Source organism: Ctenopharyngodon idella, chromosome 20 (assembly GCF_019924925.1).
Source record: "Ctenopharyngodon idella isolate HZGC_01 chromosome 20, HZGC01, whole genome shotgun sequence".
NCBI classification, from domain to species: domain Eukaryota; kingdom Metazoa; phylum Chordata; class Actinopteri; order Cypriniformes; family Xenocyprididae; genus Ctenopharyngodon; species Ctenopharyngodon idella.
Genome location: NC_067239.1, coordinates 2038121 through 2052677, shown reverse-complemented (window position 1 = coordinate 2052677; position 14557 = coordinate 2038121). Strand labels below are relative to the sequence as shown.

The 14557-nt window shown below is 40.2% G+C and overlaps 1 protein-coding gene across 1 annotated transcript; it reads left to right on the top strand.

The window, feature by feature from the left end:
- Positions 1 to 315: 315 nt before the first annotated feature.
- Positions 316 to 11333, top strand: rp1l1b (rp1 like 1b). Its single transcript, XM_051874852.1, has 2 exons — positions 316 to 10533; positions 10897 to 11333. Exon 1 carries the CDS (start codon positions 412 to 414, stop codon positions 10219 to 10221), a length of 9810 nt encoding a protein of 3269 aa, XP_051730812.1. The 5' UTR covers positions 316 to 411; the 3' UTR covers positions 10222 to 10533; positions 10897 to 11333.
- The last annotated feature ends 3224 nt before the right edge of the window (positions 11334 to 14557 follow it).

The following is a 14557-nucleotide window of genomic DNA, read 5'->3' as shown; positions in this document are numbered from 1 at the left end:
GAACAGCATGGAAGAGCACACAGTGCCATGTCAATAAAGTCTCATAAATCTGACAAATCAAGAAAAACTGAAATCTCTGAGGAACAAAATTCTGAAGTAAGAACATCAAGTGCCATGTCTGTTAAATCAAATACATCTGTGAGATCCAGACTGTCAGATAATTGTTTTGATGAGCTTGCTAAATCACAGGACAGTGTTGAGGAGAGGCCTGTAAGTGCTGTGTCATCTAAATCAAATATTTCAGCTAAATCTAGTCAGTCTCAAGAGCCACAGTCTGCGCCTGATGGGGCATCTGAGGAGAGAATAGAAGAAAAAGCATTGAGTGTTAAATCTGGCACATCAAACAAGTCTGGGATTGAAGAGCTGACAAATGATAATCAAACAGAGGAGAGGGTTCACAGCTCCATTTCGATGAAATCAAAGATTTCTGCTAGATCTGAAATGTCAATTGATCTGAGCGAGCTTGAGGATCATGAGCAAGACAGAGCTCCCAGTAGCGTTTCTATTGTATCAAATGTCTCACAAAAATCTAAGTCTGACATTTCAGAAGTAGCTTCTCTCCAAGAAGGAGTGGAATGTTTAAATCCACTGAGTATTTCTGAAGCTGAAGGAGCTACTCAAGTGGAGTTACCAGGGGAGAGATCACCAAGCTCTGTATCATCAATATCAAATGTCTCTAAAAGATCCAGAACATCCAAAATTTCAGAGGCAGACCAAGGTGAAATACAGGAAAAAGAGGATGTTCAGGAAAGAGCATCAAGCACTATTTCTGTAAAGTCAATTTCATCTGCAAGAGCGAGGAAATCCAAGACAACACCAACACCAGGATCAGGAGAAGAATTGAAGGAACGATCTCCCAGTGTTATGTCAATCAAATCAAATGCTTCATTGAAATCAAATAAGTCCAAGTTGGAGGAGGAGGAGACAGAAAACCGAGCCTCCAGTGCTTTGTCTGTCAAATCTGAAGTTTCCACATTGTCAAAAAAATCTAATCTGTCAAACAGAGAGCAACTGGAGGAAAGAGCATCAAGTGCAGTATCAGCTAAATCAAATGTTTCTGTAAGATCTAAAGGGTCCAAAATGTCAGAGGTGGCAGGAGATGATGATGGATTATCTGAAGTATATGCAGCATCGCATACCTCTGAAACATCAAATGAATGCAGAACAGAACCTGAAGAAACCTGCAAGAGCACAGAAAGATCACCAGACAAAGAGGAAAGAGCACCAAGTGCATTGTCAGCAAAATCCAATAGCTCTTCTAAATCCAAGAAATCCAAAGGATCTAATATGGAAGCAGATATTGTGGCTGAAGATAGAGATGATTTGAGATCTGCAAGTGTGCTGTCCTCTAAATCTAACATATCTGCAAGATCTGTGAAAACAACGGTCTCAGAAACAAGAGATGAAACAGAAGAATCCAATCAGTCTGATGGAGTTGAAGTTGCAGAGGAACGGGCTCTGAGTGCCATGTCGTCTAAATCCAATGCTTCTGAAAGATTGAAAAAGTCTAATAATTTAAATGTGCCATCTGCTTTGCCTCGAGGAGCAGAACACCAAACAGAGGAACGAGCTCAGAGTGCGCTGTCAGCAAGATCAAGTGTTTCAACGAGATCCAATAAGTCCAGAATATCAGATGTTTTAACTGATGAGCTTGTTGATGCAAAAGACCAAGAAGAAGAGAGAGCTTCAAGTGCTTTGTCTGCCAAGTCAAATGTTTCTGCAAAATCAAAAAAGTCAAATGCTTCTGCAACAGATGTCAATACTGATAACGAGGAAAAAGGGGACAGAGTGCCAAGTGCTATGTCGGGAAGATCTGATATTTCTACCAAAACCAGTATCTCTGCAAAATCCAAAGCATCAAAAGTTGCGGAAATACAAGCAGAAGAGCCTGATGCAAAACACCAAGAAGAAGAGAGAGCTTCAAGTGCTTTGTCTGCAAAGTCAAACGTTTCTGCAAAGTCAAAAATGTCAGATGCTTCTGCAACAGATGTTAACACTGATAACAAGGAAAAAGAGGACCGAGTGCCAAGTGCTATGTCGGGAAGATCTGATATTTCTACCAAAACCAGTATCTCTGCAAAATCCAAATCATCAAAAGTTGCGGAAATACAAGCAGAAGAGCCTGATGCAAAAGACCAAGAAGAAGAGAGAGCTTCAAGTGCTTTGTCTGCAAAGTCAAACGTTTCTGCAAAGTCAAAAATGTCAGATGCTTCTGCAACAGATGTTAACACTGATAACAAGGAAAAAGAGGACAGAGTGCCAAGTGCTATGTCAGGAAGATCTGATATTTCTACCAAAACCAGTATCTCTGCAAAATCCAAAGCATCAAAAGTTGCAGAAATACAAGCAGAAGAGCCTGATGCAAAAGACCAAGAAGAAGAGAGATATGATGATGAAGAGCCTGATGATGAAGAAAGTGAAGTGAAAGCACCAAGTGTTACTAAATCCAGAATTTCAGTAAGATCCAATAAGTCAAAGCATACAGAGGAAGAAGAGGTTCAGAGTCTAGGTAGACCTCCAAGTGCCATTTCATTAATGTCTGAAGCCATACCTGATGAAAATGAGATCTCAAATGAGGGAGAAATCCAAGAAAGGGCTCCAAGTGCAGTGTCTGCAAAATCGAATTCTTCTGTAAGATCCAGAACGTCGAAAATTTCAGAAAGAGATGAACCAGATAAGAGGGCACCAAGTTCGAGGTCATTGAAATCTGATGTCTCTGGAAGATCTGGTCTAAAAGGCCCTGTCAATGAAGATATACAAAAGGAAGCGAGAACAGAAAGTGCTTTGTCCTCTATTTCTAATCTTTCTGCAAGATCAAACAAGTCAGAAGATTTTGAGCTAATTAACAATGTACAACAGAGAACACCAAGTTCAGCATCAGCTACATCTAAAACATCTGCAAGATCTAAGAGGTCAAATATTTCAGGAGTTGCTCCTAAGGAAACTGGTAACACAGATACAGGAGATGTTCGATCATCAAGTGCAATGTCTGCAAAATCTTGTGCATCTGAGAAATCAAAACATTCAGAAAGAACAGCTGAGGAGGATGAAGAAGCAAATAAAGTGGTAGAAAGAACAACAAGCTCTTTGTCTGTAAAGTCAACTCCATCTACAACTGCCACTGTTAAATCAAGTGTTGTGCCTACCAAATCAAATGCTTCTGCAAAGTCCCTCCTCTCAGAAGCTGAAGAGCCTGACAGAAGATCGACAAGTGTGGTGTCTAATGCATCTGCGGAATCTGAAGTGTCTAAAGCAGGTGTGGATAAAAAAGTGAACAGATCACCAAGCAAATTGTCAGTTAAGTCAAACGTATCTACAAGATCCAGGAAGTCTAAGGTTTCTGAGGGTCAGGTTGATACAGCCACAAACATTGTAGATATGGAATTGAACAGAGGTGAGAGTCCAGTGTCTGATCGATCAAAAGTATCTCAAGAGGAGAACTCAAATAAATATGCTTGTGGTGCAATAAACGAGTCATTGAGTCAAATGGCATCATCTGAAAAAGACTCTGAACATGAAGAATTACCTGCAAGTCCTCTCTCTAAAAAGTCAGCAACGTCCAAAATCAGCTCCGCCTCTGAAAGAGTTTTAACACCAACAAGCACCTCAGTATCTATTGGGATAGTTGAAGACCATGAGGCTGATGATGTTGAGGAAATAGATGAAGGCGCTGTTTCAATGAACTCTGCTTCATCGAAGACTGAAATATGTGGTAGATCTGACCAGTGTTTATCAGAATCTCCAGTACGAATAACAAGTAAAACAACACAGACCCCAGAAGAAAGACCTAAAAGTTTTGCATCAGCTAAGTCAAATGTTTCTAGTAAATCTAAGTCCAAATGCTCTCATTGCAGCTCTACATTTCCTAGAGACACAATCCAGGACAGAGATGATGTAGCAAGCAATAAATCCTCCAAAACAAAGCATTTAAATACTTCATCTGATAGCCAACCATCTGCCACTGGTTCAGTGAGGCAGAGCTCTCCAAATGAAGAGATCCGTCCATCTAGCAAAGCTTCTGGTATGTCTGTACATACTGAAATCACAGGTCAAGAGAAAACTGAAAGTCCAGATGTTACCCATAAATCTCAAAGTGTCTGTTCAAAATGCAGTTCTACACAACAGAAAATACAAATTTCAAGTGCCTCTGCAAACTCAGACTCTGAGAAATCTAAAACTAAAGAGGGAAATACTGCAAAAATGACTGACAGACCAAAGAGTAATATATCCAGTTCTTCATCTCATTTGAAAGTAAATAATCAAAAGAATGATGTTAAAACTACAGTTGTCAATGGAAGAAACGATAAATTAAGCACCAAGACTACACAGAAAGTTGAGGACAATACGCCCAGGTGTCATTCTGCGACTTTATCTGTTACCTCAGGAAACCAACTCAGTCCTATCCCACCAAAATCTCCCAAAAAATCCAAAAAACCTGTTATTTTACTCGGCGGCTCCAATGATAGCATGTTATCACAGACCGTTCCTGCTCCAGACCCAAGAGAAGAACATACTTACCATTTGAATACAGCAGCAGAAAAAACTCAGTCGTGTAAGTCTGATACAAATGTCAGTGACATTAAGAGTGAAAAAAGTAGCAAATGTAGGAAAAGGATTGGTAGTGACTCTTCTTGCCAGAAGATGGATGAAGACATATCTGAGCTGAGTCCTTCTTGCCTGCCAAATGCCTCTCCAACTGAGGTGGTAAATGAATGGCTGAGGAAAATCCCATCAGACACTGCCTTGTGTGATTTAGGCGATGAATTCCACGACAACTTTGATTCAGTAGAGCCACTCTGTACATCACATGTGCCTTCCGGAAATGAAAATGAGCATAAAACATTGCGACATGACGTGACCAAGCTTGAAACACAACATGAGATGGAAGATGCTCATATGGTAAAGGCAGAGGGAGCTATTGAAGTTGAAAAATCTCCTGAAGTTGCTGAGGGTGATCACTCTCAGAGGGGGGATGAACCGAAGATGTTTAATTCCTCAGTTCTGGTGATGAAAGTCTTGCTAAGCCCCAAACTCGACAGATGCAATAGCTTACCAGAGGTGTCATCTGTATATGGACGTAAGCTCAGTACATCAGCGCAAGGTCTTCTGGATTGTTTGGCAAATCTTCAGTTGTTAGACTTTGGTTCTAGTGATAAAGATGGTAACAAAGAAAAATACCAGGAGCTCATGACAATGCTTAAGTCTCTTTGGCTTTGTGACCCAAAAGACAGCGAGAAGACATCTGAGGAAAGAAACAAGCATCTGGACAAGGAACTCAAAGCCAGGTCATCCTCAGGGGTAGATGTTAACAGTGGCTCAACAGGTTCTGGGAAAAGTAGTGTCAATGATGGCACCCAAGTCCAAATCAATACAGAATGTGAAGTCCTGGATACCCTGACAAAGGTACAGGAAGTTGATGAAACAGTGGAAGAGGAAGCTTCAGAAACACCAGTATCAAAATATGACTCAGCCACTCCAGATATAGCCAGTCAAGCTCAGTGGACTCCAGAGACAAAGGACACTGTTGAAGAGAAGCTAAAAGATGATGTCCAAGGCTCTGACGAGACTATCAGGAATAATGATAGTCCAAGGGAACTCATTGAAACACCTCTTTCAAACAAGAGTTCTGGGAATAATAATAAGGAAACTGAATCAGACCGTCAAGAGGACACAAGTTCAGGCAGTGCACCAACACAACAAAGACGTCAACTATCAAAAAGGCTTTCTCAAGACCCTGATCCTGTATGGGTTCTGAATTTATTGAGCAAATTAGAAAAGCAATTTATGACACATTATGTTGATGCAATGGCTGAGTTCAAAGTCCGTTGGAATCTGGATGACAATGAGCAGCTTGACTCCATGATAAGTGAATTGCAAGATGAAGTCCGCAAACGGATACAATCGAGTATAGACAGGGAACTAAGGAAAATTCAAGGCAGAGCTGGAAGACCAAGACCACCGAAAGAGACAATGTCACGTGAATCTACCATTCAAACGGAGCAAAGGCGGAGACGCCTGAAAGTGATGCGCAACCAATCCATTGATCCACAACCTGCTAAAAGTGATGATGATTACACAATGACAGGGACTGATTTCAGTGATCAACGTAGCGATGATGAATATTGTCCTTGTGACACATGCTTGAAAAAGAAAATGGCATCCAAACATGTGTTACCTGTGGAAATGCTGAATTCCGCCCCTGTAATGATGGACTTTGATTTGAGAAAAATTCTCCAGATGAAGAAATCGTCTCCCACCAATGAAAACATGGGGGAGATTGCCAGTGAATCTACACCCAGTAAGATGGAGGGAGAAATTGTGGGGCTTGAGGCTGTCAAAGAGGAGGATGAGAAAGAAGGTGCAGATAAAGAAATTCTTGCTTCCAGTGCCCAAGAAATTAAGGAAGAATATAAAAAACGAGAAAGTGAGGAGGGTGAAGAGGAAGACAATGCCTCCAGCACTTACGTAGAAGATGGTTCTGTGAAACAATCAAATATATCCAAACATTTAAGGAAAGATGTGGATGAAGTTGGGGAAACTGTTGAGATGTCTGATAACACATTGACAGCACAACATAAGGAAGCAGAACAAGATGAAGAGCAAGAGGAGAATGATGAGACTGATTCTGATTTAATGGCTGTTAAAGAAAGTGCAAGCAGTTCTAAGATTAATGAAGAATTAGATAAAGAAGTGGCAAATGATGACATTAGTGAATTTGATGATATGCAGGCTGAAACAAAAAAGGAAGAAGCAACTGAAGAATACACTGAGGAAGAATCAGAAGAGCAGGATGAAACAGCTTATGATGAAACTGCAGAAGAAGGGCAAACTGCGAAAATAGAATCTGTTGAGGAGGGTGAGACCACTGGTGAAGAGACTGTAGAGAACAGGCAGACTGCTGAAGCACTAGCAGATGATGAGGATGACATAGCTGGTAATGAAACTGCAGAAGAAGGTGAGACAGTTGAAGGTGAAACAGTAGAAGAGGGCAAAACATCTGAAGATGAAACTTTAGAAGATGGACAAACCCCAGAAGCAGAAACTGCTAGAGAAGATAAAATAACTGAAGATGAAACTGGAGAAGAAGGTGAGACAGTTAATGATGACACTGCAGAAGAGGATGAGACGGCTGAAAACGAAACTGCAGAAGATGGACAAGCTGCTGAAGATGAAACTGCAGAAGAGGATGAGACTGCTGAAAACGAAACTGCAGAAGATGAAACTGCAGAAGAAGGTGAGACAGTTAATGACGACACTGCAGAAGAGAATGAGCATGCTGAAAACGAAACTGCAGAAGATGGGCAAACTGCAGAAGATAAAACTCGAGAAGAAGGCGAAACAGTTAATGATGACACTGTAGAAGAAAATGAGACTGCTGAAAACGAATCTGCAGAAGATGGACAAACTGCTGAAGATGAAACTGCAGAAGAGGATGAGACTGCTGAAAACGAAACTGCAGAAGATGGACAAACTGCTGAAGATGAAACTCGAGAAGAAGGCGAAACAGTTAATGATGACACTGTAGAAGAAAATGAGACGGCTGAAAACGAATCTGCAGAAGATGGACAAACTGCAGAAGATGAAACTGCAGAAGAGGATGAGACTGCTGAAAACGAATCTGCAGAAGATGGACAAACTGCTGAAGATGAAACTGCAGAAGAGGATGAGACTGCTGAAAACGAAACTGCAGAAGATGGACAAACTGCAGAAGATGAAACTGCAGAAGAAGGTGAGACAGTTAATGACGACACTGCAGAAGAGGATGAGCATGCTGAAAACGAAACTGCAGAAGATGGACAAACTGCTGAAGATGAAACTGCAGAAGAGGATGAGACTGCTGAAAACGAATCTGCAGAAGATGGACAAACTGCTGAAGATGAAACTGCAGAAGAGGATGAGACTGCTGAAAACGAAACTGCAGAAGATGGACAAACTGCAGAAGATGAAACTGCAGAAGAAGGTGAGACAGTTAATGACGACACTGCAGAAGAGGATGAGCATGCTGAAAACGAAACTGCAGAAGATGGGCAAACTGCAGAAGATGAAACTCGAGAAGAAGGCGAAACAGTTAATGATGACACTGTAGAAGAAAATGAGACGGCTAAAAACGAATCTGCAGAAGATGGACAAACTGCAGAAGATGAAACTGCAGAAGAGGATGAGACTGCTGAAAACGAAACTGCAGAAGATGGACAAACTGCAGAAGAGGATGAGACTGCTGAAAACGAAACTGCAGAAGATGGACAAACTGCAGAAGTTGAAACTGGAGAAGAAGGTGAGACAGTTAATGACAACACTGCAGAAGAGGGTGAGATGGCTGAAAACAAAACTACAGAAGATGGACAAACTGCTGAAAACGAAACTGCAGAAAATGGGCAAACTGCTTTAGATGAAACTGGAGAAGAAGGTGAGACAGTTAATGACGACACTGCAGAAGAGGATGAGACAGCTGAAAACGAAACTGCAGAAGATGGACAAACTGCTGAAAATGAAACTGGAGAAGAAGGTCAGACAGTTAATGACGACACTGCAGAAGAGGATGAGGTGGTTGAAAACAAAACTGCAGAAGATGGACAAACTGCTGAAGATGAAACTGGAGAAGAAGGTGAGACCGGAAACAAAGACACCACAGAAGTGCATGAGGCAGCTGAAAATGAAACTGCAGAAGAATGTGAGACAGTTAACAATGACACTGCAGAAGAGCATGAGACTGCTGAAAATGAATCTGTAGGACAAACTGCAGAAGAAGAAACTGGAGAAGAAGTTGAGACAGAAAATGATGACCCTGGAGAAGAGCATGAGGCACCTGAAAATGAAGCTGCAGAAGACGGTGAAACAGCTGAAGATAAAACTTCAGAAGATGGACAAACTACTGAAGCAGAAACTGCTGGAGAGGATGAGACATCTGCTAATAATGCATCTGTAGAAGATGGAGAGAATGCTGAAGCTGTGGAAAACTGCAATACAGGTGATGATGAAACTGCAGAAGAGGGTGAGACAGCTAATGATGACACTGTAAAAGAGTGTGAGATGGCTGAGAATGAATCTGTAGAAGGTGGACAGACTGCTGAATCCGAAACTGCAGGAGATGATACAGGTGATGAGGACGCAGCAGATGAAGGGACCACTGAAGCTGAGATGTCTGAAGAGAAATCTACTGTTGAAGATGGCACGACAGAAGAAAACAAGAATGCTGAGGTAGAACTGGAAGAGCAAAAGCAAACACTGGATCATGAGAGAACTGGAGAAGAGACAGACAAAAGTCAATCAGATGTTGAGGAAGACAAGGAATCTGTCAGTTGTGAAGAGGCAGAGGAGGGAGACATTCTTTCTAACCTTGAAGACACTGAGTGTCTTGATGTTGTGACTAATCTTGAGGTTGTTGAGGACGAAACATCTCCTAAGAACAATGGTGATGTTGTTCTAGATAGTGTTGATGATGAAGGTGAAGAAAGTGAGAAAGAAGATGATGATGTGGAGATAATTGCAAATAAAGGTGTTCTTGTGGCCAACAATGGTGAATCAGCTGAAGCTGGTGATGAAGCTGAGGATGATACCGAGCCAGATATGGAGACAGATGAAGGGGAACATGATGGCAGTGCTTCAGCTTTACAGCCTGTGTTACAGCCAAAACAAATAGACGACAAATCAGATGGGGCAACTTCATTTAATGTTTTGGTAAAGCACAACTCGGAGTCTGAGGATGGGGCTGATGCTGATGGAGAAGACTCGGAAACAGAGGAACACAACCAAGTTGTGGATTTGAATTCTGAATCAGAGGGCAAACCACAGAAAAAAACTGCACATACAACCTTCAAGATGCTCCTTCATGCTCTGAATTTCCTCAAACTCTCAGCTGCTGGACAACCAGAGAGGAGGGAAGAGGATAATGAACGTGAAGTTGAAGACAAAGAGGCTCCAGAGGATGAGAGTGACGATGCAGGAGAAAAAGACGAGGTCGAAGAGTTGAATACAAAGGAGAAGGGCAAACTCTCAGATATTACAGAGGATACAGCAGAAGAAGAGGAGCACCAGACAAATGAGACTAATGTTGATTCAAATGACAGTGAATGGGAATCATCTGAAAATGCCTTGCAAAAGCAGATGACAAAGTCATCCCTGGAATCTCAGCCAGGTTCCTTTGAAGAAGTTCATGAGGAACTGACAAAAAATCAGAAAGGTTCAAATCATCTAAATGCCAACTGGCAAAATCATTCCTAAACATCAGAGAAAAGAACCATAGATGCTTTTGAGCATGTAAAAATGGTCCCAGAGAGGTTATTTCTCTATTATACTTAGACCTTATAAAGTCTATAAACCTAAATTGAGGGGGTTTTTTTTCTTATAGGCCCTTTGGATTATATATTTAATATAATATAAAATATAATTTTATTTATGAAAAATGTATGCACTTTACTTATGATTCCATTGTATATGCAGATTATATATGCAAATGCACATCATACTGCTCAGGTACTGTAAAAAGGGAACTGGTGAAACTTGAACAGCACAGGAAGCTCTACTAGCTTGATGGTAAGAAAATTGTTTAGAATTTTATTAAATTTATGTCAAAACAACATATTTAATTGCAGTTATTTATATATAACACTTGATTGTAAGCCTTAGCCATGCATGGGGAATAAATGAATGCTGATATAGGTTTATATATATCATATATGTGTGTGCTGCTATACAAATGTACTAAAATATCCCTTTATTTAAATACACTTTAAATGGAAAATCACATATCATGGTGACACGTAAGGGAAATCAGGGAGTATGAGTGCATGAGAATGAATGTGTATTGTATTGACAGCGTTTAACGTGGCTTCATATTTGATTCTGAATGTTTCTTTCATTTTAGCAATGTGGATTAATTATCTCATTTACTTGTAGGTTACTTGTGGGAGATCATTATAAAAGGTAAAAGAATAACATTTTTATCCCTGCTAAATCACATAATAGAAGTCCACCATCGGGCTTAGTCAGAATATGTACAGTAATGCTTACTTTTAAAGTAAGTGCATTAAATGCAGATGTACATGATTGACATCACCACACCAAAAATCACACATATTGTGTATAATAAGGATTAAAGTGCACACATTAAGACATGCCTTAGATGTTTTGCCACAACACGTAATGGATTGTACATCTAAAGGATTATATGGTCATGTTTTGTTCATACAAAACTTTAAAATGAAGTGATGCACATGCAAATGTGATTCCTTCATTGCAGTTTATTTTCTGCTGGCCAAATGGTAATGGTTAACTTAAATATGATCAATTCCTTGTGACTTGAATGTACTAAATTCCTGCCTGAAATAAAAATATTTAAGCTTCAATGGTCTTTTTGTTTTTTATCGTTTTGTTGGCTTGAGAAAATAAGCCTGAAAAAGTCATGGGGCTTTTTTTGGGAGTGCCTTTCACCTTTTTAAATATGACTTGTTTGCTAAAATGCATCATTTTGGTTTTTAAAATTAGTTATTTTCTAAAAACAATATAGAAGTACATTTAGCTTGGGCTTTTGTTAATTCGCTGCATTGAAAGGCGACTCTGTGAGTAATCTCTGATGTATCATCTGCATGTTATTGTCAGTTTAAAGAGCAGCTTATTTAGTCTGACTAAAATTAAAATTAAGATGTCTGTTTATTCATTTTTGTTAACCTTCCAAATGACAGAAGTTTGTTGCAGTAGATGCGTGGCTATTTGTCAAATAGGTTGATTTCTAAAAGAAGAACATTTTCCAGTTTTAGAAGGTCTAAATCTCTAGGATGTACTTTTCATGTCTACATATAGAATCCTTCCAGAGGGAAGTTGCTTAATTGAATTACAGGGTCATTGTTATTTAAGTCAACGTGTGGCTGAAGCATTAAGCACTAATGACCCTGTACTTATACTTTTGACCTACCTATCCTGAAAGAATCTGTAAGATGGTGAAATAGACTTTACTCTTTACTCTATTATAATTGTTCAAATTTCCAAGAATCAGCATTCTCCCCTAAAAGTGATCGGGCAGACCAAACCATAAGTCGTAAAGACTTGAAACTTTGAGGGCTGGTAGTACTCACACCATCTACAATGTCACCAAGGCTCATCCCGATCGGCCTGATGGGGGCGCTACAGCGTTGAAAAGTACAAAATCACTCATAACTCCTAAACCGTTAGGCGTAGACTCAAGTGTCTTATATCGTTGGAATCCTTGGCTCAAGACAAACAAAATGTGAACATCACAAAATTGTTGGGTATTTTGGAGTTTTTGAAAAACATACTTTTGCGAACTAGTCCTAGGTTTTTGGCTGATTGTCAATAATTATCAAAACAAAGTTGAAATTTCGATTCACAGTCTCTAAGGACCGCCAAAATGTTAGAAGTGGGCGGAGCTACTTCTACTAAAATGGTTATAACCCGTGAACAGAATGAGATATTTTCACAAAACTTGGCACACCTATGTAAGAGCTCATTCTGTGGTCGTGTAAAAAAGGACTGGCCACTTGGTGGTGCTATAACATGGAAATAACTTGGAAATAAAATGGCTATAATTACGCAACCCTAAGTCTGATTGACTTGAAAATTGGCATGCAGTGTCTTTGTCCAAGATGCCATGACTGCCTTTGAGGACATTCACATATCTTGAAAAATGTGGCCGAAGGCGGCCAATGAAATTTGAGCAGCTATCAGACAAAGTTAACAGAGGCCGATCGGAACGAAACTCGCTGGGCCTGTTTGACTCACGGCCCTAGAGGCCTGTGAGAAATTCGAAAGAAACCAACCACTGGGGGGCGCCTTCATGTTATTGACGTGCGTAAAGGATTGTATATCACAAGATTTTTCACACATGCCCACGACATTCATACCACATGGTAGAACTCATTCTGAACAACTTTGCCTCTAGGACCGTCATTGTCCATCGAATCATTCGTTAAATATTGGAGATTATTTCTAAAACCTACTTTGGTAGGTAAAATAGTCCTAGGTTTTTGGCTCAACCTTGATAAAACCACTGCGGCACAATTCTCTGGACTCTCTAGGTCAATAGTTATCAAAAAAAATGTTGAACTTTGGCCTTTGGATAGCTATAGCAGGAGCATGTAGAAAATAGGCGTGACTAAGTCTACAAAAGCCTATCATTCCTAAACGAAAACTCAGAACTTGGCATCATTAGGTGATCACATGCGACATATGATTCTAAAGAAGCATGCAAACTTTTATGGAGATCGGCCTATAGGTGGGGCTACAACTGTTAAAAAGCTTTTAAAATGACATTTTCCTCTATAAATTGCATGTATTGGCTGTAAATGGTCTTTTCCATCTATGATCTTGCTGGTTACAGACTTGTTAAAGAAAACGTTATACCTTTTAAGGCATGTGCTTAAAGGCCTCAAAGCACTTAAACCCCGATAATCAATGCTCGCAGCTTTATTTAGTATGCTAATCTTAGTATTCACTTAATATAATTTTTCTTCCAGTAAAATGCATGTGCTATGACAGAAACCCGCCACTCTGTTACTCTTTGGTAAATCTGCTGTCCACTTACATTACAAATGCCCTGTTGCTTTGGTCACTGTGCCTTTCAGAAGTTTTGAATAAGAGGAAAATTATTTCAAGGGAGCTGACTTTGTCTCTGAACCTTCAATAGATCATACCATGACATTCATGACACAATAAAAAATGCCCCCTGAAAATATTGAAGGTGAAAATCAGCAAACTATTAATAACCTGACCCACCTCATCCATCAACCACCTAGTTAAGAGTCAATTCCCAGCCAGTGAGACATCTGAAACAACCTGCATTTTGTTTTTCCATCCTAACTTTGCTGTGTTTTTAACAGGCCGGCCAGTTCACCGAACAGGGGCAGAGCCCAAGGATTCTACGACAACTCAATTACTCAAGTTAACACCCCCTAAAATGGCGTCACCTTTCCAATCCATTCGTCTAAAATTGATATTTGCAGACTAAATGGTATGTATATTCTGGGACTTTTAATTACTGTCTCTTTCTGACAGGGTAAGTGTGTGGCTGGTTATTTGAAAGCATCCTAAGAGACTTCATTCCCTGCCTTTGCAGTGCTGGAGTCATAGGTATACAGCCCCATTGGACAAGTCTGATGGATGGTCCTCTCTTGTTGAGTTTCCATCCTCTGCTTCCGGAGGGAATGTGACATAAATAATTGGTGTCACTCCCATCGACCGAGTGCCACACTCGAAGGCGGGGCTGAAGCAGCCGACAAAACACAGCTGTCTAATCTCGTAAGTTCTCACAATATCCTAGAGTGACTTCCATCTCTATACACAGAGAGAGACGATGAGAACGTTTGCATCTTAGCATCATGTAAAGACGGACCAGTGGAAGAATATGCATAATTATGTTTGCATGCCAGTACGCAGGGAATACAGAACTGATTCTGAGGTTATTGCTTTTTCCTTTTAACTTTATTTGTAATAGTACTGTAATCATTTGAAAGCTAGTTAAATGGTGAAACAGAAACTGCTTTATTGGCTTTCAGTCTTTAAAGGGTGCGACCAACACACTGAGGGGAAAAATCAGGAAATGATA